The 25,334-nt window shown below is 41.4% G+C and overlaps 2 protein-coding genes across 5 annotated transcripts in view; one reads left to right on the top strand and one right to left on the bottom strand.

Annotated features, from left to right (window-relative positions):
• Window positions 1-25,334, top strand: part of macrod1 (mono-ADP ribosylhydrolase 1) — a 103,929-nt gene that overhangs the window by 2,844 nt on the left and 75,751 nt on the right. The window lies entirely within an intron of this gene.
• The window catches only part of flrt1b (fibronectin leucine rich transmembrane protein 1b), a 32,661-nt gene continuing 27,143 nt past the window's right edge, over window positions 19,817-25,334 (bottom strand). For both annotated transcript variants that reach the window (XM_039812863.1, XM_039812861.1), the window contains exon 3: window positions 19,817-22,841. In XM_039812863.1, the coding sequence (XP_039668797.1) occupies window positions 20,634-22,826 (2,193 nt within the window). In that variant the 5' untranslated portion in view covers window positions 22,827-22,841 and the 3' untranslated portion in view covers window positions 19,817-20,633. The remainder of the gene's footprint in view (window positions 22,842-25,334) is intronic.

Below are 25,334 nucleotides of genomic sequence, written 5' to 3'. Positions count from 1 at the left end.
AACTTCACTGGTTAAAACAGCACACAACCATGAGGCGGTAATTCTAGTTTGGATATTACACCATAAGAGTAGTTTATGATACTATAACGTCTTAAAATAAATTTTTTGCGATTGGACATACTGCATGTATACACAAATGGTGTGTTTTGTTTTATTAAAGGTCCTTAAAGCTACATTGTGTAAGAATTTCTCCCATCTAGTGGTGGAATTGTATATGACAACAAATTGAGTATTACTTTCTAGCCCTTCCCATTCCGAGCGCATTTGAACTCCTATGGTGGCCGAACCCGAAATTAGCTCTTAGTATCTCCATCGTTTACACGCAGCTGTTCTAGCCACTCCAGTATTAACTTTGGTCTTGTTGCTTTGCCTGTTGCGTTGTCGTTTTAATTCTCTTTTTTGCTTCCCTGGCGAGTAATCTCTCCCTGGCCTTCATCACGGTACCACTGAGTTTAAAAGCGCGAAAGGCGGATGGCTAATGTATTTTAAAGATGGAGGCACAACATGGCGGCCGTCATTCGAGCCACTCTTGTATGTATTCTGAATGATTTTGAATGGCAGATTCTACGCTTACGAGAATACTTTGATTAGTTGGTGGAAGTAATTACACATGAATGAGTACATATTTGTGAAAGAACAAAGGGGTTTTTGCTAAGAATCAACTAAAAAAATTACACAATGGAGCTTTAAGAATCATTGTTTATTTTTTGTCCTGTCTATGTATTTGCCCTAGCCATTTGTTCTGGGGACACCATCCGTTATCACAGCCAAACAAAACTCTAATTTTGTTGTTGTTGCATTTTTGCAACTGGTGGGTACTGCTGCATCTTATGATTATTTTCATTACCAGTAAATGTGTTGATTTTTTTTTTTGGACCAATCCACTTTTTGTTAAATCTATGAGATGTTGAAAGGACATCTTCAAATGTCTTATTTAATTTTTTGGAATGACAATCCAAAACCCAAAGATGTTCAAATTACAATAATTATTGTTTGCCATATTTGCCATTTTAGCTTTGTTCAAACAATTTATAATATATATAGTTAATTGGTGATAAAATTGTTGCCAAATACGTTTCAATATATAGTGGCTAATTGTCTCAGCCGACATGAAAACATACTAAAATAAAATAGAAGTTGTTCTGGCAGAAAATCATTTTTAATGTGGTGAAATTTTTTTTAAATGACTTGCAGACAATAAGAAAATGAATTTGTTCCTAGGTTAATTATAATAAAAATATCAATACTCATGAGGAAGTTTATTAATACCGAAATATAATTATTTGGGCTTTCCATAGAGAAACCAATGTAATACTGAGCAGTTATAAAATTAGTTAAACAAACTGTAATCAAAAGCGTCAGAATTAAGCTGAATAACAATAAAAAGCTGATACCAAATATAGTAAAAAGCTGATAACGTCAGTGGATATACTGTATTCATCTAACCTAATACATTTTATTAAATGATTGTTATGATCTTTATACATTTTTAAAGACAAGTATGCCCGCATAACACACTTCCTTCCTTCAGTTGTTGTAGGATTAGAGCTTTTTCCAGTGACCATTAGATGGAGCCAAAAGCCAGCTCATTTACTGAAGTCCTTTTCCCACAAGGCTGTTTGGGCATTTGGGGGAAATTTAATCAGTGCCTTGGCACAGACGGTGCATCGGGGGAGAGTGAGGCAGGCCAGCATGCCTAAATGATGCTTGATGATGAGGCTTTAGCAGAAAATGATAGATCTTCATTGGCAGCTGACTGTCAGCAGGTGCACGCTGTGGCAGCAACCATTGACTATGTTGATATTTCACTCTCATTTATGGCTTTACTGCTTGTGTTTGTGTGTGCTTGCGACCATTCACGCATCTGCCTGCAAATGTTAAAGTAATTACGTGTGTGTATATACAGTAAGTAATTGTAATTTATCTCTTGTGTGTCTGTAGCGCCGACTTTGTGTTGCAGTGTGCATTTTACAAGAGCTTTTTACAGAGTCGCACGATGCAAAGTAGCATGGAATTAACAAGAGGAAACAGCCAGTAAAGTGTCATTTAGCAGAGAGGACAAGGCAAGGTGAGGGGGGGGGGAGACAATGCCAGAGGAAACATGACTGAGAGATAGAGCATGAGAGAGAGTCAACACACCGACTCACAAAAAGCGAGGGGAGAGTCTGGAGGAGTGAAAAGAAGATAAAAGAGAGGTAGGGAGAGGACACAGGCTAGTATTTAAATCTCAGACTGCATTGCCATGGCAACAAGCAGGTACAGGGTACCCGCAGACGGGTTTTGGGCACCAGAGTCTCATCGTCCTTATTCTGTTTGACTGACTGGCCGGCCAGCTGACTGTCTCCGTAGTCATTTTGTCGACTAAGCGGCTGACATTTTCATTCGATGACTAACTGATTGACTAAGAGGCTTTCAGTGATGTCAGTCGCACTTAAAGAGATATGACATTAAAATAAAAGAGAGAGGCCAATAGACATCGAGGGTCAAGAGAACAATTATAAAAGAGACAGTTATGCTCATTTAGAACATTGCTTGCAAGCTTATTCTCCTGTTGCAGCTCTAAAAGCAAAGCATGAGCGTTAGAAAGCAGCCAAATCAGGGGCGACCTCTAGCTCACCCAGTAAGAGCGTGCTCCCCATATAGGCTGAGTCCTTTGCAGCGGGCAGGGTTCGAATCCAACCTGCGGCCCTTTGCTGCGTGTCATCCCCTCTCCCTCTTTCCTGTCTATCCACTGTCACTGTTGATTAAAGGGAAAAGCCCCAAAAAATAATCTTTAAAAAAAGAAAGCAGCCAAATCAGCGCCTGTGGTTTTTGACATGTGGAAGGGAGTTTTGCGGATTTCTTTCTGGCTACTATGAGAGGCCTTGAAGAATCATTTAGCCCATAACGCAGCAAACGTTCAATTGAAGCCAACTGTAGCCAATTATACGCTATACTGGCAGACTAGTAGGCAGGTTGGGAGGGGGGCTTCCAGGCCTGGCTGGTGGTGAGCAATTGACTACAGACCAACGAAAACACACATATGTAAATGTGGACACAGACACAGAAGCACCGGGGACCTTTGAATGAACAGGTGGAAACTAAGTAATGTGCTGCTCCACCCTGTTCCTTCCTTCCTTCCTTCCTTCCTTCCTTCCTTCCTTCCTTCCTTCCTTCCTACCCTCAGTCAGCACTGATAGATCAGGTAAAGAGGGCGTTCCATGGAGGCTGGGCGCTGTTTGTCGTTTGTGTTGCTCTCAATAAAGATCGGATTTACAGTAACTCTTCACTCCTCCCACGTCTCCTCCTCTTCTCCTCCCCCTCCTCCGCCCACTCCCCCCTTCCTTCCACACTTTTACAGCCCCTGGCTCTTGCCCACTCCTATAAAACACTACAAACATAAAAACCCACAAGCACTTAAGAGCCTTCCTGGTGGGGGTGGGTGAGGGGGATATGGAGGGGAGGAGACGGCGGGCAGAAACATCCTCCTCTTTACACCCCTCAATCACTCCGTCCGGAGAAGGAGAGAGAGATGGAGGGGAGGATATATTGTCTCTGATGGGCTTGCTGATTAAGATGGATTGCACAATGAAATGTCTTTGGAGTGATGAGTTCTTGGAGTGTGTGTGTTTGTGTGTGTGTGTGTGTGTGTGTGTGTGTGTGTGTGTGTGTAACGACGTCTCTGCAACTAACTTTGCATTAAAACCTTTTTTCAAATTGATTAAATGCAAATTTGCTTAGCTCTACTGAGCTGCATTTTCCCTAGCAAAAGTTGTATTGCTCATTTCCATTCCAGCACTTGTCGGGATTTTAACGTGTTTGACATTAAATGCCTTTTATTTTGCCCTACCTTTTTTCTCTTTGCGTAGAATTTATATTTAATTGAAAAAGATTTAAAAACTGGACATATATGTTCTCTCAGTATTTCTTTGTGTAATGTACTTTTTTCCAGTGGAGCTAACACTGTGTGTGAGAGTAAATGCAGAAGCAGAGTCGGCTGCTAAATCTTTCAGGCTAGACTATAAAAAACTGTCCCTAAAATTAAGCCGTGCACCGTCAAGTGATAAAGAATATTCTGGTCCTATCTCAGTTTTTAGAGCTTGAACCACTTGTCATTGTCACAATTTCTGCTCGCTGAGTGTGTGTGTGTGTGTCTGTGTGTGTGTGTGTGTGTGTGTGTGTGTGTGTGTGTGTGTGTTTGATTATACAGGACTGATACCTGTCTGCATGTATACACCTGCTGCCAGAAATAAACAGCACACATGAACATGGCTCTATGGATGTGTGTGTGCGGTGCTATATCAGGACGGGTGTGCGTGCTTGTGGTGTACTTTTGCGTGTGTTTTGAGTGCAGGTGTCCTATGATGTTTGTGTATGCATGCATGAGATAGGGTCTCCCAGGTTTTCCTCTGCAGGTCAGAGATAAAGCTGTCGGATGGCGCTGGAAACCCACTCACCGTGGCAACAGCTGAGAGATACAAGATAAGAGCCAATAGTTTTCTTGGCCTGCAGGTGACAGACAGGATGGGAGAGAGAGAGAGGGTGTCTGTAGACTGTACTGTAACTTCCTCACAGATAAGAAACCTAGAAAGAAAGCTGGACCGATGAGCGGGTGGATAGCAGGGGCGGGATGTTGACCTGATGTTGACAGACAGGAAGGAAAAAAAGGTCAGATTTTGTCTCACTTACAGACTCCACTGAATGCGTATTTTTTACTGTCAGCGTGGCATCATTGTGATGTAGGCTTTTAAAAAGGAACATTGTCGATCATAAGGACAAGCATTTCTTCAGAGAAGCCAAGCACAAACAAGCCAGTTATAACTAATGGAAGACTTGAAAAGTTTTCACAGAAAAAAGATGAGATTCTGATTAAATCAAATAGTGCAATTCAGTCAAGACATCATCTCAAACACATCATAACCTTTAATACATTCTGGCCTGAAAATAAGACAACTCTAACTAAACATTAGCCCCTTCTGCAACAACTGATTCTGAGTAAGACAAGGTATGCTAATATACTTTATTTAAAAGTGTGTGTATATATAGTATATATAAAATAAAGTTCAGGTGGCTAAAAAAACTTTTTGGGACGGAGTAATTGAGGGGTGTAAAGAGGATGCATGTTTCTATATGCTGTTCCCCCCTTTCATATTTTCAACACACCACCGTCAAGCTGTTTGTTTTGGGGACGTGGAAAGTTTTTCTTAGAACGTTAAAATTTTTCAGACTGTCTTCTTGGGCTCACCATATTCATAACATCCAGATGTTTGGTTACTCCTGGTTCTTGAGTTCTCAACTGATGGTACCTCGCTGTCTCGCTCCAGTTGTTTTAGTGGCACAAACTGCTGCGCTGAATGCGTTGCGACATTTAAATGTCTTGTCCTTGAAGACAACTCCAGTTTTTCACATCTAGTTTCCAAATAAAAACATCAGGGTCGCTGATTATATTCATTATCAATAAATCTGCTCATTATTTTGACTAAGGTTAGTTTTGTCTGTTAAATGTATTGTAATGCAATGTGTAATATATTTTTAGAGCTGCAATAATAAATCTATTAATCGATTGTCAATCAATTTTGATAATCGATAAATTGTTTCGGTCATTTTTCAAGCAAAAATGCCAAACCTACTCTGATTCCAGCTTCTCAAATGTGAGGATTTTCTCCTTTTCTTTTTCATATATAACAGCCTTGGTCTTTAGTTTCTGGATATACAGCACTGTCGGAAAGCCTGATATGGTAATCAGAGCTTTGACGTTATCTCACTGTAAAATGTAAAGATAGATACATTAATATGCAGCTTGAATGTTTCATTATTACAGAACTACGTATAAGAGGATGGGTGTGGGGGTAAGCATCAATAATTGAACATCAGTGTTTGAGCTTGGATGCCTCCAATATAAATTCAACCCAGCGGTGGAGCATCTTTTATTGATTCCAGAGAAGTCTGTGGTTGATGAAGACTGATAGCTGTAGTGGAGGTTGGTTATGAGGCTTAGGGTTATAGAGGATAAAGAGGATGAAGGGACCAGGGCGTTGTTTGGGCATAGATGAAGACAGACAGACAGACAGACAGACAGACAGACAGATGGAAGGACATCGACTAGAACAGCTGGAGGAGAAAGGTGAGAGAGATGCGTTCAGTGATCCTGTTTGGTGATTTTTAAGAGGATAAAACCCCTCGGTTCTGCAGGTATAGAGCCCCTTACAAGAGCATTGCCCTACAGTGGCACAGCATCACACTCCTTCTGCAAGGCTTCACGGATTCTTAGCTGGCTTTGTCAATGGAGCTTAGCGCCGTGCTTAGCACCTGGCAGACATCCATGCTTTCGCCACTGCTCAAGCGTGTATGGAAGACTGTCAGGCCTGACTTGTTGTTGTAAATTGCTTCAGAGCGGCTAAAATTGTTTTTCAGATCTCACCTGAGCTGCATTTTCCTCATTTGACTGGAGTAATAGGGGACATGGAGTGGAAATCTATCTTTGCATGCGTAACCACTTTATAAGGGATTTAACAGCATCGGGCCAAGGATTAAGTGATTTTTGTCACAGATTGACTTTGAATGCCACAATATCTACTCCAGTCTCAGTGCTTAAGCTGTTGATAGTCTGTTTGTTTTAAGTATGTGCATCATGTAGCACTTTTTAGTGGATAATCAAGTTGTAGCCAGCTGTAGCATTTTTTTTCCTGCCTGAGGAATTCATGTTTTCAAGGCTGCATTTCATTCTTGGATAATAATAATAATAATAATAATAATAATAATAATAATAATAGTAATAATACATGTATTTTATATAGCACTTTAAAAGTTACTCAAAGGCACTTTACAAGGTCAACGAAAAAAACAAAAACAGTAACCGATTGGTAACAGGATCACTTTAACAACAACAACAGTAACAACTAGAGATAAATATGAAATGGTGCAGCAAAACAGCATAGAAACAGGATGGCTGCCACTTTTTCATCAAGTCACTTATCCAAGGTTTTAATCAGGAGAGACGTGTTGTTGTGATCCAGCCAGCCTCCCTGGTAGTAACAGGGGTCAGAGGAGGTGATGGAAATCCCAGAACAGAGACTATTGAGGTCCCGCAGGCCCCCACAGTGTGTGCTCTCTATGTCTCTCTGTGCTGCAGTAACCATACATCTACCCTTGAGCTCTTGTCAGCTCCTCTTAGGACAGGCTCATATCGCAAGATGCAAAATGTCACACCAAGTTTGCTATCGCAGACAAATATTTTACATGGGTGTGTGTGTGTGCTCTAAGAAAGCCTCAAAACAGATACATAGACTGTGAAAAGAAGACCAGATACTATAACATGGGGCCTGAATGTATGTGTGTGTGTGTGTGTGTGTGTGTTTTGATGCATAAGGGCTGCTTAAATTAAAGCAAGATAAAATACAAATCTGCCTCTCAGCTGACCTTTCTACTTTTGTAATAATTAATTAAGAGTTGTATTGTTTACTCAAAAAAGCAAAATGGGCTCATATGCTGCTGCTGTGAAGCAGAACCAGTTACAGATCCCTCATGAACCGCACTGTTTCTCCCTGCCCTAGTAACTGTACTTCCTTAGCTCTAGTTCCTATAGCAGTATCCCCACTGCCCTGACTTTGTGTTTTGTGAACCTGCGCTAAAGGACACATTCTCACAATATACCCGTCAACTGTCTGTACCAACCCACACAAGCACTTCCAGAGGCAAATTGGTATTGCTGATGCTGCTTAGGTTTCAGAGTAAATATGATGTGCTATCAGAACTTAGCGCTGCCATGAACACCTAAAGTCTACACCCCCTTATGAAATTGCAGTTTTTTTAAATGGACCAAAATAACAATGAAGTGAATGTCAGGCGTGTTCCATCTTTTATGTGATCTTCCATCAAACAAAACTCCAGAGGAAACAACAAATAGTCAGTTATTAGGAACATTTAAAATGTTTAAAATAACACGATGATTGCATTCGTCTGCACACCCCGCCTAACTAATAACTCTGGAAACACCCTTTGCATTTGTTACAACAGCAAGTCTTTGGGAATAAATCTCTATTTACTTTTGCAAAAAAAAAAATAAATAAAAATTGCTTTCAAATTGTGAGGGGATCTCCTGTGTACAACTCTCTTTAGGTCATTCCACGTTTTCGATGGGATCAAGATCAACGACTTAGATTTTCCGTGTTTGAGGCCATGCCTTAGTCCACTTGGGTGAGTGCTTTGGGTCATTGTCATGTTGGAATGTGAAGTTCCTCTTCATCTTCAGCTTTCTGACAGAGGCCAGCAGGTTTTATGCCAACATATCTTGATATTTTGAGCTATTCATTAGCCTGTCTATCTTGACAAGAGCCCCTGACCCAGCTGAAGAGAAGCAGCCCAAAGCAGGCCTCCAGTTGCTACCACCAACAATCTTCACAGTGGGTATGGTGTTCCTTGGATGATAAGCTGTTTTGGCTTTGTGCCAAACATATGTTTTAGAATTAAGGCCTTTGTCTCATCAAACCACACATTTCCCACATACCGTAGTTTGGCAGGGCTCCAGACTGCGACCATATTTGAGACAGTGCGAGTACTTTTTAGAACTACTCGCACATGTGCGACCTGCAAAATATAATTTTTTCAGGACCGCCACAGACATGAAAGGGGAGAGAGAGGGGGGGGAACAACATGCAGCAAAGGGCCGCAGGTCGGAGACGGACCCAGGCCCGCTGCGTCAAGGAGCAAACCCCCACACATGGGCGCCCACTCCACCAACTGAGCCATCTGGGCGCCCGCGACCTGCAAATTTGACAACTTTTTTATTTTATTTTATTTCATGTTGAAAAACGAGGAGAGAGCAAGTCTGTCAGAGTTGGTCAACGTGTGTGAGAGGGGGAGAGTAAGTGAGTGATTAGTCAACTGCGTGGGTTGTCTGGATCGACCGAGGTTCATTTACCGGATAGTACCGCTGGATGTTCCGCCGGATTTCCCTCACTTTCTGCTTTCTTTGTGTTTACTTTAAACTCCGGTCGCATCGAGGAACATTAACCGGAACCTTTGAGCAACGTTACACTCTGAAAATTAAAAAAAAGTTCATCAAATCAAAAAACAGTTTTGAAGAAACTTTTGATCGTGCAACAAGGCAGGCCTGCTTGGTTTGTTCGGGAAACAATTGTAAACCTTTACAAAAAATATGTTTACGGCATCTACTCTCTAACTGGGACTATTTGGAACCGATTGGCGGGGCATTTGCTATGGACAAAATACATACGGCGATTATCTGGTAAATTAATTGGCGTCGATCCAGACTAGGATTTATCCAAACAACAGTTCAAAACCAAAGAATATGTAGTTCACTATCATGTCTGACAAAGAAAAGCAGGAAAGCTACACATTTCAGAGCCTGGAAACAGAAAACTTTGGCACAGTTGCTTGAAAATTACTTATTATTTAATTGATTATCAAAATTGTTACTGATTAATTTCCAGTTGATCGAATAAAAGTAATAGATCCATACATAGGCTCTAGTCTGTAACCTAAGTCGTTTTACTGTTCGTGCAGAGCCACTGGGTGTCATCTTTGATTCACAGCCACAGACAGCAGTGACAGGACCTTTTAAATTACCGTATTTAATGTGTAAACACAGCAAATGTCTCAATCATAAATGTGCTTGAATAGATTTTTCTTCTGTACTAAAGACTGGACTTTATCAAAAGCTGTGTAAATAAAAAAAAAGTTCCTTTATAGAACCAGTGTGAAATTAAAAATGAAATTTAAATCTTTAATGTTAGAGTAGCCTGTCACTGAGGAGACATGCTTGCTATAATTACCATCATCTCTGTGCAGTAATATTGCTTCTGAAAAGAGCTAATATCTAAGCTATAGTAATTTCTCCCTGTATTTGTTTTGAGGCCTTTCTCACTTAATCCTCCTCATGATACATGTACAAATCAAATGAATAGAACATTACTCTTTCACACCCACTTAAAGTGGCTCATTTTTAATGGTAAAGTAAATTGAAGGCTGTGGGCGTATTTCATATCCTTAAGGCTTGAGACGATCTAAGGCACTGTGAGGAATCAGGGTCTATATGCTTCAAAACGTAATTGAAAAGTAGCTTTTTAAACTGGGCTTGACTGACATTTGGTTTTATGTTCAGCAGTAGATTTCTGCTAGTTTTTTCTAGCACTTTTTGGAGGTTTCTTAACATGCACACTGCCAACCCTCGCCTTGTCCTAGCTTAAATCTAGATGCTTGTATCTCATACTTTTCATCACTGCACTGAAGTCGTGTTATGTCCACTCTGTCCTCTTGTATCTGTGTCTTTGCCATGGGCGAAGTTTGGAGGCGGCAGCATGAGATTAGACAGTGCTGCTGCTCTAGTTTTTCCAGTTCATATCTGTCCGAGTTAATTACGGTACAACTGTCAGAAAGACCACTTTACTGGTCATTTGGGCAGCGACATTAATGCTCTCCGTGTACTGAAAAATTTGAGCTTTCAAGGTTCAGTGCCCAGAGTTTCTGCTGGATGCTCTAATGTCCAGTTTGTGTCTCAATTTGAGTGGGAGATGGAAGAAAAGCTATGATTCTTTATGGTGCATCTCCAGAGTTTTGTCCTCTTCCCCCCGCCACCCCCCCCTTTTTTTTCTTTACGCTTACATTTAGACATCATCGCAGGGATGTGACCCGAGAGGAGCGAGACATTGCCATTAGACAAACGGGCCTTAGTTTACAGCTTCAGATTGATTTACACCCTGACTTTGAGAAGTTAACATACCCTTCGAGAGTTAATCCCTAATGTTGTCCAGGTCAGTAAATAAATGGAATAAGAAAAGCCAAAGTGAAGGAGTTTGCAGAAAAACTCCTTTGTACTAATTATTTCTCTCCCACCCCTCCCTTGTTAAAAGCTTTCCCACCCCTCCAATCAATCGCCACTTTAGCGAGCAGGACGGGATGGAGGAAGTGCGAGCCTCATTAGCCTGATTGGGCCAATGTGGGAGATGGAAGGAGATGGAGTGAATGAGGGAGTAAAAGAGAAAAGGAGTCAGCTTGATCATCAGCACTTGGCCCATCAGAGCTTCTGTCATCAAGGCAAGTGCTGCTTTCCAATCTGTTGGTTTGTTGCGCAGCGTTGTGACTCCTGGTATGCCGGGAGAAGATCTTCTGAAGGTGCAGGAGGGGAAGCTCTTGCTGGATTTAGTTTAGCGATTTTGTTCCGTCTGTGATAAAGGTAAAGATTGTCAATCTCAAAGCTGGATGGATGGGAAATTTCACCTTTTTCTTCTTAAGTATGGTTGAGAGATTAAGGGTACAGTATGCTTAAAATGAACTAGACTGTTCAAAGTGCCGTCCAACGGCAAGTGTTAACAACTGTTCTGAATGATCAGCCTGGCTGCAGACCTTTGAATCTTTCCTTTTTTGGCCTTTGTGACAAATGTAAAGTAACCGCCACCATAGCTTCCACGTCGTCTGGAAATAACATTGGCCTGACAGATTCATCACTTGCTATTGATTGGTTAGAGCATAACCCCTTCCAACAAGAAATCGGCTAACATGAACACAATGTCATCCTGAATTAAAGAAGAACAACGGAAATGTGGTCAGATAATCAGGCTACCAAATGGCCACACTTAAAGGCCTCCCATCATAGCCTCTTCCTGACAGCATCCTATTGCCATCCTGATCTCTGTCTCTAAAACCCTTTGTCTTTGAACTTTATCATGAAGTTCAAAACCTACCTTACTTTAACACCTCCACACACCTGGACACTCGTTACATAAAGATGATCTGTTCCAGAAAAGTTACAAAAATGGTCAGGTGCAGTCATTCTGAATTCCAAGGTTGGAAAGTCAAGCGAAGAATGTACTTATAGAGCACTATTAAAAACAATAAATATTTACCAAAGTACTTTAAGGAGATATATTAAATACAAGAAAATAATTATAATAGGTAAATGTAAAATAGACAGAACTGCACTAACTTTGGCAGATGTATTCATGTAGGCCGCCATAATTCATAGTAAGAAGCTAATTGAAAAAAAAAAATGAAATAGTCATGTGATTATATTACTAATTGAGAGGATTCACTTTGCTTCATTTGACGTCCAAAATGGCTGACTAAATGTGACCAGACTTATTGATATTATATAAAGCAAGTCCTCTGAGGTTGTGGCAGTGTGACAGTAATGTGCAGTTTGTATAGCAGCCAGCTGTCAAACTTGTATGTCTTTTCTTGTGTAGGGCAGAGTTCAATTTTCTGTGCTGTCTCACTTAATGCACTCCTTAGTGTAGCAATAATCATTTGCATTCCCAGTTCTTTATGACAATTATAGTCCACCTTTTTTCAAATATTGGTTTTAGTGCCAGACAAGTAATCAGCCTAGCATTAAGGCTTTGGCTGTGCATCCAAAGTCCTCGACTCCTTGGCTGCTCAGGTCGAATACTTGAGCAGCTCCTAAAATAAAGAAAACGCACGCTAAGTACGCCCACAATCACCTGATGAACGGCCTTTTTTAATGAGTTTATCAACCTATTATGATTGATGTTTTTCATTTAGTTTTTTGACATTGAATCCAACCCTGTTTCACTGAACCAGCTGTGCAAATGATGTTGACTAGAACTAAGACACACAAGACGGAATGAGAACAAATTAGATATGGAAATAAAAAGCACATTGGGGGAAGATTATCCTCATTGTAGGCAGTGCTGTTTGAATAATAAAGTATAATGCAGCCTGACAATAAGCCTCCATTTTCTCTCATCTTTGTAATCATAGCTTAGTGAACAAAGTACAAAGGATGCACCATTGTAACCTCCAAAATGGGCTTTAATCTAACCCTGAGTCCTCTTACCCTGTCTCCACCAGGAAATGCAAGGAGCCCTTATTGTCTGCTCAAATGTCCTCATCACAAAAAAATGCTTTTGTCACATAATCACACACACAGACACGCAAAGAGTACTGAGACTACACACAGCACACACTGCACACAATTACCATCTTGTAATTGCGATTTATCAGGCGTTGTTGTGAAGTGGTGCCCGATGCGCATGCTGTCGGCCCCGCTGCATCATCAGAGCTTAGGAAATGACAAGCCTATTTATAGGAACTATTTATCCACTTATCCTGTTGTCACCATTGTCCATGGGTGGACAACCCTTGTTAGAGCCAGACTGACAGACAGGCCGATCAATCAGCGCATCAGTTTGTAAATTGTAGATGTTCCCTGAAAGTGGGACATGAATCAGTGGATTTAGTGCATGGAGTTAAAAGGTCAACATAACATCCTACAGTTTGTCCTGTTAAGTCCAGATAAGAGAGAATGAACGTCTGGTTGTAGCCCATATACAGCATATTTTATTGTCACAGATTTACCTGATTTGTATAATCCTAGCTACAAATTTATTGAGCTTTTAAACTGGTAATCTATTCAACTTGTGCCATTTTATTTAAATTATTCCAGTTGATTAAAGCATAATGTTTTATTTTTCAAAGCCCCTGGTAAACATCTGTTTTCAGTGCACATGCAAGAACATTGCTTTGGTCATTTCACTTTCAACACACTGATGATTAAAAAATGAAGAATATTTATCCCTGAAGTTTGGTTCCTGATGTATATCAAGCTAACTTAAAGCAAACTGTGGGTGAAAGCCATAGGCCATAGGACAGATGAAGACATGAAAGTGGAGAGAGAGGGGGAATGACATTCAGCAAAGGGCTGCATGTCAAACCCTGGGCCGCTGCGTCGAGGAGTAAACCTCTATATATGTGTGCCTGCTTTACCAACTGAGCTAACCCGGCCACATGTGTGTTGTTAATCTTTGCACATTTTTGTGTGGGTATGTGTGTGTAGTGAAAGAGTTGGCCTCAAGGTTTTATTAAATGTTAAAGTTAATATTCTATTAAAGATACTGGGTTTGTCTGCTTATGATGAGCAATGTTCTACACATTTAAAGGCTGGCATTGTTCTATATTTTTATTTATTGCCTGCAAATCTCATGAAAAGACCAAAACCATGCGTTAATCTGTCTCCCTTTCGAGTTAACCTGTGGATGGAACGCTGCGCTAGGCCTATTTATTCCAAGACATAAATCTTTAAAACCTCTTCATGAGTATATACTTTCATTATTAAAAAAGCCAAATAATTTCATAAGAAAGATGGTCATTGTAGATTTTATCAAATGCTACTCAAACAGCAGTAAATAGTGCATTTGTCGTGGGAGATATTTATGGTTAAATTGTTTTTACACATACTGTAAACACGTTACATACACAAATATCTTTTGAGGATACATTTAATTGTTTTTTTTTAAGAATTATGAGGTAATTGCAAAGCGGGACATTTTGCAGTTGACAAACTATGTAATACCGATTGTTTCTAGAGTACCTCAAACATACAGTATTTTCTGCATTTTTCTACTTCAAGTTCTTTCTTTACCAGCTGACCTATTCGTTGATATGATATGTCTCCAATAACCTAACATCTTCCAACAGATTATTCTTTTTTCTTTTCGTTCTCAGTATTTGTGTCGGACCAGGAACGTTGCCCATTCATGGTTGGCACCTTAACCCCTGATTTATTTTTTTGTTGTTTTGTTTTTTACAGTTTTTGGACAACAATGGTGGTCTATGGCACAAAGAAATAATATATATCAGACTTGTTAGTAGCTCACATTAAGTGTTGGATTTGGTCTTTCAATGGGATGTATTGACAAATATCACCTGCTTTATCTTTAATTGTTTGTCGCCGTCCAAGTGTTATGAGTTTGATAGAGAAGAAAATAATGTAGCTCCTACATTATTACTTCCGCCAAGGAGGTTATGTTTACGATTCGGTTTGTCTGTATGTTTGCTTGTTTGTCTGTTTGTCAGCAGGATAACAGAAAAACTACTGACCCGATTTTTATGAAACTATGAAGGGTGTAGCATGGGCCAAAGAAGAACCCATCTTTTGGGAGCGGATCCCAATCAAGGGGCTGGTTGCAGTAGATAACCGGTTGTATAGATATTCCATTATTTTGTATAATTTTTGTTGATTTTTTTTAAATATAATTTTCATCATTAAATTGTGCAGCCTTGCACATTGTGTGTGTGCTGGACCTCTGGTATGATCACAGTCCACTCTGTAGCATTTTCAACCAAGTAATGAAGAATTTACTGTGCTCCTGGAATTCATGAATTTTTTTGGCTGCGATATGTCTGCCTCTGCTAAAGAACGGCTAGGAGTCAGTGCTCCAGAGAAATCACAAGTTGCCATAACTACAAGTGCTGAGGTCTCAGTGCAGTCCAGAGTGTAGAGCCCCGGAGAGGTGGGCAGTAAGCCGACCATGAGTGAAGGCTGAGAGCTCTGGAGGACCCCATCCAGCAGGAGCCCAGTGCCTGAAGCGCTCCTCAGCCAGAGTTGCTTCTCTTCAGTTTCCTCGTGTAGGCAGGATATGAAACTGAATGCCTGATGTGAAGAAAAGGAAACAATCAACTATTCACTTAATGTCAGTCTCGGACAGATAATGAGGCAAAGACGACTTGAGGTTATAAATGCTTTTAATTTTTGTTTAAATTTTTTTTTTATTTCAAATGCTCTTTTTTCTAACAGCAAGTTTACAAAAAAATCGAGTGGTATACAGGCCGGATAATTAGGCTAAATTAAAAAAAACACATGAAGCTGGGAAATTTAAATTTTTATTTGATTATCTTTTTGTACATGCTTTAAGCATGGTTATGGCAGAAGCTTTGTTTTTCTTCCATCTCACCTAGAGGCTTCTTGCAGTGGCACTCAAGTGGCTCTCCCTCTGATAGACTGCCCTAATTCATACAGTTGGTGTTGTTAGAATCCCCCGGAGGCTGTCTTTGGTTCTTTGCCTTGTTTATTCCAGTGATTTCCTCTCCATCCATCGCTACAGAGGAACCCAGACCACCACAGCTTAATGTTTTGTTGTTGTTAGATTAGTTCATACCTCTGAGGTATTTCACTGGTTTCTTGCAATGTGTGAAGAGAAACGTGTCAGTGTTAGTTATGCAGCTCCGTCGTGGTGCATTGGGACCACCAGTCCCCTGTCACTCGAAAAGGTGTACAGGTTTATGTCCATCAACGACGACTTTTAGGAGTGATTTAAAATTCACGTGTGTCCTCAGCTGGATTTACAGCTAAGGTGTGGATTTTGGGTTCAAGGTTTGTAAATCTGTGAAATATTGTTTCAAGTTTAGCAATGCTGTTTGTGCATTTGTTTGTGTGTTTCATATATGGACCTTTTGACAGCACGTACGTGTGTTGATGTTTATAGTACGCCCATGTCCACTCTCATGTCCGTATAATGTATCTGTTTTCTGTCTTTCTCCACTGTTCCCTTGACTGCTGTGAGTTTAATCTGCAGTCTGAAAGGAAACAGTCCACACTGTTTGATTTTCAGTTTCAGTAAATGATACCTGGTACTTGTAGGGATATTTGTATCCAAAAAAAAGATTGTGGCGTGGAAATGATTCTGTTCTGTTGTGCATAGCTAGAATGTATATATATGCATGCATACATACATTTCCTTAAATGCATGCATTTACAGGAATACATTGACCTTTTGCCAAAGCAGCTTATTATGGATGCAAATCCTGGAAGCCACTTTATCGTGCTATGCAGCTTTACATCACTCTTAACAACCCTGTGCTGAAGAAAACACTGAGCTCGGATTTTAAAATGCAACTGACCATTTTATTGCAAATCGGTGAGTTGAGCTCATTTGTTGATGAAATAGAGGCAAAGTACTCAGAAATACACTGAATTAAGGCAAGGCATTGAGACTGAAGAGACTGTTGTGCTTGAATGCACAATCCATGTAGAATGTGTTCCATATCTTGAACATGTTTTACTACTCTATTAACACAGGGGAGGCATATCTGAAAAATCCACTTTGATTCCATTTGTTGCAGTGCAATGGTACATTTTAGTCTCGAGTCTGCTCAAGTCTCTGAGTATACATCTTTTTGTTGGGTGTAATGTGAGTTACAATAATTAAGCTGGAGGGCGCGACGCTAGATAATAGACTGCAAAAGTGAAAGGTCTCTATAATGACGGATAAGAACTCTGGGCATTGTTGTAAAGAGCACAACATGGAGATACAGCTGCATCACATTTACAGTACCCGTTGGCGCACACACGTATAATCACGAATCCTTCAGATAAACATTCATACGAAGTATGTTTTTATCTCCCTCTCAGACACAGACACACTGTAGTGTACACCAACCCATTTCTATCTACATAAAGTACTTTTCTTCTGACTCTCTCCTTCACCAACACCCAACACAGGCAGTCACTCTAAGATGGACACTTATACACTCCCCCGTTCGTTTTATTGATCCATGCTTACACAAGTATTAGCACTCACTTAGAATGAGAGGCATGTCTTCAGGACACACACACACACACACACACACACAACACACACACACACACACACACACACACAAATACAGTTTCTCATGTATGTCGCTTGGTGAAACATACAACGCAGGCTAACATGTAACCAACTCGGGATAAAAACATGCGTCTGCTGGCAGATTCTTCCAAATTGAATTGGAGCAGCTGATGTATTCATCCAGTGTGTGTGATTTAACGAGGTCCACTCTGTCTCGTCATAAATCATTTTAATAATCTTGAGCTTCCCATTGATTTATATTTTTTTAAGCCATCCCAGTGCATTATTTGAAATCTCCAGCCTTTGTTTCAGATTTAATGAACCACACACACACACACACACACACACACACACCGCACAAAGAGAACTTGTGCACCTACTTTTCCTTTTAGAAGTCTTTATTACATCTGTGTAGAAAAAAAGACGACCAATGAATGGAATAGCATTTTGCACCCATTTTTATGTTTATACATAAGAGTGTTTTCATTATCACATCTGAAGGTGACATTTTTAAAGGAAAAAGGATTTCTGCACAGAATGAAAGGAAGCTTCAGTGCTCTTAAAAAACAAAAACAAATGCAGCAAAAAAAACAAAAAAACACACCAAAACTCATCCAATATTACTGATACACAGTAACACAGGTTGGAAAAGAGAAAGAGAGCTACTTAAAGTAAGAATGGAACACTTACAGGCTCTATATATATATCACTCATCCCCATCCTTCCCTCTATTTTCCCTCTATACCCTCTCCTCTTCCTGTTTTGATCTCTGGCTGTTTGTTAGCGTTTTCCTTTGAAGTTCCTCCTCCCTTAAATAATATTAGTGGGGTCATTGAGAGGCAGTCAGAAAACAGGTTCCTTTTTCATGCGGTGCGTATTAGGTTTGTTTTTCTGTTGAGATGCACAGTGTAGCGGTCCGGCTGTGATCCCTGGTCACAGAACTATCTATACTGTACTACGACCTATAAAACTGGACGACCTGAGTCAACTAATGAACTTTTCCTAAAACAATGCTTCATATCAAGTTTGAAATTTCAGCTGTTTTAAAGTAATATTTTTGACTAACTTTGCCTTCAACTTAAATGACTCCAAATTCAAATGCCCTCTTGTAGGGTGGGGAAATATGATGACAGATACTGTGAGAATACCATTCTGTGTGGCTGTGTGATTAATCTGTATCTTTCAATTAATTGGTTAATCGTCTGGTGTATAAGCTGTTGTGTGTTTCATCCAACTAACAGTCCAATCATAAAGATTTTCACTTTACTATCACATAAGACAAATACTCACAATTGGGAAGCTGAAAAAAGGATTTTTTTTATTAGCATTTTTGCTCAGAAAAGGACTTATGAATGTAATTTATCAAAAATAGTTGTAGATTAATTTTCTGTAGATCGAAGTAATAGACTAATCTTTCAGTTTTCTGAGAGCTCTCACTTTAATATCTCTGGTTGTATACGGTCATTCTGTTACAGATAAAAAAAAGAAAGCGTAACTACTTTATGGCAATATTGAAATTTCATTTGTACTATAATTTGGTAATTGGCTCTATAATTAGTTTTCCAATCAATACATCCCAAGTTCTATGTCCCAATACATATAAATATCACAATATATATATTGTATACATATACTATGATAGATGGTTTTGTCCATATTGCCCACTCTTACTGTCTTGTATTTTGAACTTTAAATACAAATTAAAACTTTTTGAATGAAATTGAAAAGATAGATTGTTATGAGTGAATTTTAGCAACGAGTATTTAGGCCAAAGTAGTTCTGATTTCCACCAAAAAAATGATTAGCTGCTAAAACTCAATTAGAATGAGGGTTACTATTATAAGATGTATGATTAGGTTTCTTCACTTCATTTGCAAAGATAATTTAATAAGGAGACCAGACCACATTAGAAATTGGGTACATGCAGTACTTTTTCTTAATTCTGAGGGAGAGATTTTTAATAGCTGTTCTTCAGAAGCTACTCATTTGTCCTGTGTTCTTGGCAATCGTTTTTCTCCGATTGTCTTGCAATGCCTTCTCCTCTTAAATGTAAATGGGTCTGTGTTATGATGACGATACATGACAAATAATGTGGAACCTACCCAAAAAATATTGATCACAGGCAACTGAAAACGTCAGTCCTTAAAGGATGTGTTATCTTCTGAGTGCAGTAGTGGATACACTCTGGGTAAAACTTTTTTGGTTGATAATGTCAAACTATTCCAGTTGTCGCCCCTCTTCTTTACCCCGACCGCACCCTTCTTGATCCCCCATCTTCTTTTCCTTTTGTCTGCTTTTTTACCTCCTGCCGCGGCATTTGTCACACGCCCTTTTTTCACTTATCTCCTTTTTTTCTCTCATTTCGCTCTTGCCTTAAGCCAACACACCTCTGTCAGTGCCTCCATGCCCAAAACAGCACCCCTCTCTCTCTCCTTGTCTTATTTTGTATCCATCCATCCATCACTCCCACACACACACACACTCTCTCTCTCTCGGTCTCTCTCCCTCTCATTAGTCTCCCCATGCTGTGGTTTGTGTCTCCCGTCTCTGTCAGAACTGTTATCACTGCTGTCAGCTCCCTTGGCGAGAACAAAGTCGTCCTCTGCTCACGGCACCACAATAGACACGAGAGAAATAAAAGGAAAGAGCCTCAGCAAAAAAAAGGGGCGGAAAAGAGGAAAAATTAAAAAGGAGGGGAGTAAAAGGAGGGGGCTAGGAACACATCTTTTCATGTCATCCATGATGCATTGTCATCTGTAGGTTATAACAACCATTGATTTATCCATTGATGTCATCCCTTTTATCTATACAGCACAGAGCTTATAGTTGGTAGGAAGATATGAGAGCTATCTCTATACACATCAAGTGCCTTTTCCTCATATTATAAATATATATCCTGCTAAATCAGCTAAGCCTAGTATATCAACCTCAAATAAGTTACTGTGTATTATTATGAGCTGAGAACAGTAGGTTTGAAAGACACTGAGATATCCAAAAGAGAAAACGTAACCATTTATAACTATAAGTTGCGCTGAAAGAAGGACCTACTGTATAATGTAGTATACAGTAGTAGAATATAGTAGGACTGTTACTTCTTTCACTTAATAGCAATGTCCAATCAACATAGCTGAAATCAGTCTTTTCTACTTAGCAAACCAATCAGAATTGAACCAGCAGAGGCACAGAGGGTACTTTGGAAACCAAGGACAAAATGGCCACCAGCCAAGAGGTCGTCATCATAGAAATGGCGCCTGGCAATCGTGGCTCAGGGAGTGTGTCCCTGTATTATCACGTGTAGGCATAATCTATGTCGGGGATGCCACCCTCTCTGTAGCCACGGTTGGTACCATAAGTGACATGATGGTGGCTGGTTTGGCTGAGGATGGTGCCATTCAGGCTGCCGGCTCCGTGGCTGCTCCGGTAGGTCCCGTTAGCTTGGGACGAAGACGAAGAAGAGGGGAAAATGGTGTGGATGTAGGTGACATCCTCAAGCTTAGGCTGCAGTGGCTGATGGGCCATAGCTGTCATCTGAAACCCTGCAGGAGGGGCCCTGATCTCTAAGATGGAAGTGTCTTTCTTGGTGCCTGACTCTACATAGTCATCGTAAGGTTTTCCACCCCGGCCCCTGCTGTATGAGTCCCCGGACACATAACCTGCTCTCTGTCCGTACCAGCAGAAGATGCCAAAGATTAACAGCAGGCTTACTAATGCTGTAGCCCCCCCTATGATCCCAGCCAACGGCAGAACTGTTAGCTCTGAGTCCTGTCCGTCTTTGTCTGACCCCTCCCCTCCTGTGCTGACAAGAGCCTCTCCAGTCTCTATCTGAGCGCAGGCCGGGGACGTTTCTTTACTGTCTGTGTCCATGCTGCCAACTCGTGATAAACCCATGCTGGAACCTCCAAAGGAAGATTCCTGTCGTAGTGGCAGTAGACAGATGAGGTAATGGGAGCGTGGGGTAAGCTGAGTAAGGAGGTACTGCCTCCTCTCTCCAGGTACCAGAGTCTCTGTTATGGAACCAAGAGCTGCACTGCTACCCAACCTCAGCCACGACAGGCGGAAGGAAGGTGCTGGCTGTGGGCACAGCCAACTCACCAATACACTGTCCGAAGAGAGAGGTTTTACAGACAGCTCCAGTGCCTCTCCAGATACTTGTCCTCCTTCACCGGGAGGCAGAGGCATAACAAGGCCTGGCCACTTGGCTCGCAGGGTGAAGAGGGAACCTTGTGTGGGGACTAGTAGAGAGGTAGTTGTGCTGCTGCCATGGGGGACTGAATCCACTGCTTGGCCCCCTCCAACACTATCTTCACCTCCTCCATCTTTTTCTGCTGGGTTGACCCCCATTCCAGTACTGGGACCAGCAGGGGGGCCTTCACACTGCTCCATCAGGGAGGTTAGTTCTCTGAGGGCCTGGCCCCTTACAGGCTCGGGCCCCTGACAGGTCAGACCCCTGACTGTCACTGCTGCCCCCCGGCTGTGCAGCCATGCGTGGAGCCAGCGAAGGTTGCAGCCACAGTACCAGGGGTTTCCTCGCAGCAGCAGCAGCTCCAGGCTTTCTGTGTCTTTTAGAAGTCCTCGTGGGAGAGTGGTCAGATTGTTTCCTGACAGGTCCAGCCTCTGTAGCCGCCGCATTCCTTCCAGCGCCCCCCGTGGTATGTGAGTCATTCCGTTGTCTTGCAAATGGAGTCGCACGAGGTGAGCCGAAGGTAGGTAGACTGGCGGAGACTGTAGGGCATTCCTGACCAGTGACAGCTCAGTCAGGTTGGAGAGACGGGAAAAGGTGTCATCTGCAATGCGTGTGTTGGCCAACAGGTTCCCATCCAGGACCAAGCGTCGCAGGGAAGAGAGCCCACGGAAGGCATGAGTGGGGATGGTGCTGATTCTGTTGTCGTCCAGTCGCAACTCTTCCAAGGACGCTGGCAAGCCTGCAGGGATGCTTGACAGGTGGTTCCGAGACAGAAACAGCAGTCGTAGTCGTGGAGTCCCAGAAAAAGCTCGCTCCTGGATGCTAACTGTGGATATAGAGTTATCATCCAGGTGCAAACGTTCTAGTAATGGTAACTTGGCCAGAGCTGATCTCGGTAACGTTCGTATATTATTATCCTGCAAATGGAGCTCCCGTAAAGAAGGCGGGAGGTGTAAAGGGAATTCATCCAACTGGTTGGCATACAGGTAAATCACTCGTATGGAAGTGCTGCGTTCCAGTGAGGGAGGCAGGCCAGCGTTACTCAGCCGGTTGCTCTGCAAGTAGAGGATGGCAGCCATTAATGGTAGTGGAGGAATTATACTGAGGCCACGGTCATTGCAGTAGACAAAACCCTCATCACAGCGGCACACTGAGGGACAAACAATGCCCTCATCTCCCTCGCCCGTCTCCATGGCAATTGCCGCTGCCGCCAGTTCTAGCACCTCAGCCAATAAGGTGAGGCACAGGAGGAGCAGAAAGAGCCAATCACGAAGCTCAGCAAGACTCTCAGCTGCCATGTTGGTGCACAGCTCCTGATTTGAAAGAGAAGAATAGGAAACTGGATTAAAACAAGGCTGTAACTCACTGATTCTAATATTAAAGTATTTTATTACATTCAAAAGAGAAAGTAGGAAGAGTTGTTGGCAAAAGGACAAGTTTTAGACGAAGATAGTGCAGGACAAACCACAAAGTTAACCTCTTTCTGTAAAATTGCTTTACTTATCTGCTCTATTTCCTACCTGCTGTTAAAAGTAAAGTTTAAAAAAAATCTAAAGTGAAGACAATTTGGGGATTGAATAGTCAGACATACAGTACTTTGTATGAGCTGTCCAGTATTATATGGGTCAAAGCGACCAAGCACAAGAAAACTGGACATTTAGAGGCATAGAGTGCGATGAATGGTGGAGTGAGCGGGTGAGGAAGATTACCAGAATCAGAGAAAGCGAAAGGATGACAAAGATGGAGAAAATTGGACAGTCACAGTTGCAAGGAGGGAAAATAAGGGAGGAAGAGAGAGATTAACTGAAATGGAGTAAGTGACATGAAACTAAAATGGACGAGAGATTGGGGAGAAGGACATCCAATTAATTGCCCAAAGTGCTGTTGATTGCTTTGAAGACACCAGCAGTGGCAAACTTGTTGTGACTGCAATATATCTGACCCTCCGATGGAATTTCAAAGAGAATACATGTAAATAAAGAAATAGAAAAGCTGAATTCTACAGGTTCCTGACTGTATATTCCGAAACACAGGGCAACTGCTTAGTTTATGACCAAAACACACTGAGAAATGCACACACAAATAGGTAAACATACTGAACACATAGCCTTCACATACAGAACAGAGTCTCAGTACAAGCTGACATGTATAATGCATGTTTTCTCTTGGTTGTTATTGTTCGTGAAATTTCTATAAATTATTCAGGAAAGTGGTCTTGAAATCCCCAGAAATGTTTTAGCGAGATGTTTTACAGGGAAGCATTTTTCTGCAACATTAATACGTTCCTCGGCCTATGTTTTATGGCTTGTCTCCTAGCGAATCCTTGACACCAACATCAATAACATGAATTTACAATTCAGATAAAATGATCTTCGTGCACTTACATTCACAGCACACTATTTATAGAATATAAATAATATACAGTGGTGAAAATTGTGGAAATTACATTGTGGCGTACTCTTGTTTGAATTCTTTCTTTTGGGTAGCCTGGGGCTGGAAAATGTGCCCTGACGTGAAATGCCTGACATGATTTGACAGCACATTTGATAAACAAATCCTCTAAAGGCAAGTCCGTCCGTCCGTCCCCCTTTTTTTGTGCACGCACGCATGTGCATGTTTGTGTGTTCATATGTGAACTCAGTGCTAGATGCAAAATTACCCCTTGGCTGCAGTCAAAATCCATGCAAAGCAAACAAGAGATGGCAACAATAGAAGAGATGGAGGGAGGGGGGAGGAAGGAGGGGGTTGGATTGAGGCGAGAAGACAGATGGAGAGTTGGACAGTCAGTCAGTGGAGGAGAGGGGAAATGAGTTCCTGGCAGTGAAGACTCAAGTTAGTATCAGCTGAGTTTACAGCAAAAAGAAGAATGGTTGGATATTGTTTTTTCTGTAAGAGATGTGTAAAAAATAGCTGCATTTGTGTACCTGTTCATGCTTTTTTTTTTTTTTTATGTGTGTGTGTGTGTGTGTGTGTGAAAGAGATCTGCAACAATAACAACCAGCTCCTGTCTCAACTCGACACAGGGAGTATTTGATATGTAAGGCATGGAACCATGCTTTATTTTTCTCTTATTTAATGGTATTTTTTAGCTGAAACTACACTATTTTCAAGCATTACCAGCATTTGGAAGACAGAGAAAGTAAGGGAGAGGAACACATGCACACAAGAGGTAGTGTCAAGGTAGGAGCTGAGACCATATTGGGAATGCTCTATGAATATCAACTAGCATATGCTTCGGTGCCGCACTATCCCCGCTTCCCTTTCATAAATATCCTCTTGGCACAAACCTATGTGTGTTTTTGCCTACATGCCAAGGTGTCCTATCGGCACTTCCTCTTAATGATCCTTAGATTTTCTGTCTTCTCCCCTCCCTGCCTCGTTCTTTCACTCTCTCCAACTGTCGCTCTCCCTTATGGCACTCTACTCTCTCTGCATCTTTATCTTTTAGGCCTCTCCCATCCGCCCACCACCACCACCACCTCCTCCTCCTCCCCTTCACAATCTTTCATTATATCCACTCTCAGGTTTGTTTACAGAAGTGTCCGTGCAGTCACCCTCCTCCTCTCCTCCCCATGTCTCTTTTTCTCTTTCTAATCCTCTTTTATAGATTCCTCTCCAGTCGTCTGTTGATTCCTACACACATGAGATTGGATCAATCAGGTCTGGTTCAGTCCTCCTGCCCAGACCTCCTCTCTCCCTTCTCCCTCATGGCGACTTAGTTTCTTTTCCATTTAGATGCAGCAGACCCCCACCTCTTATTTTCCCCCACCTTCTCTTTTTCACTCCCTCTCGACCTCAGCTGCTTC

Source organism: Perca fluviatilis, chromosome 10 (genome assembly GCF_010015445.1).
Source record: "Perca fluviatilis chromosome 10, GENO_Pfluv_1.0, whole genome shotgun sequence".
NCBI classification, from domain to species: domain Eukaryota; kingdom Metazoa; phylum Chordata; class Actinopteri; order Perciformes; family Percidae; genus Perca; species Perca fluviatilis.
Note: the sequence above shows the minus strand (reverse complement) of the source record. Positions and strands in the feature narration are given on the sequence as shown.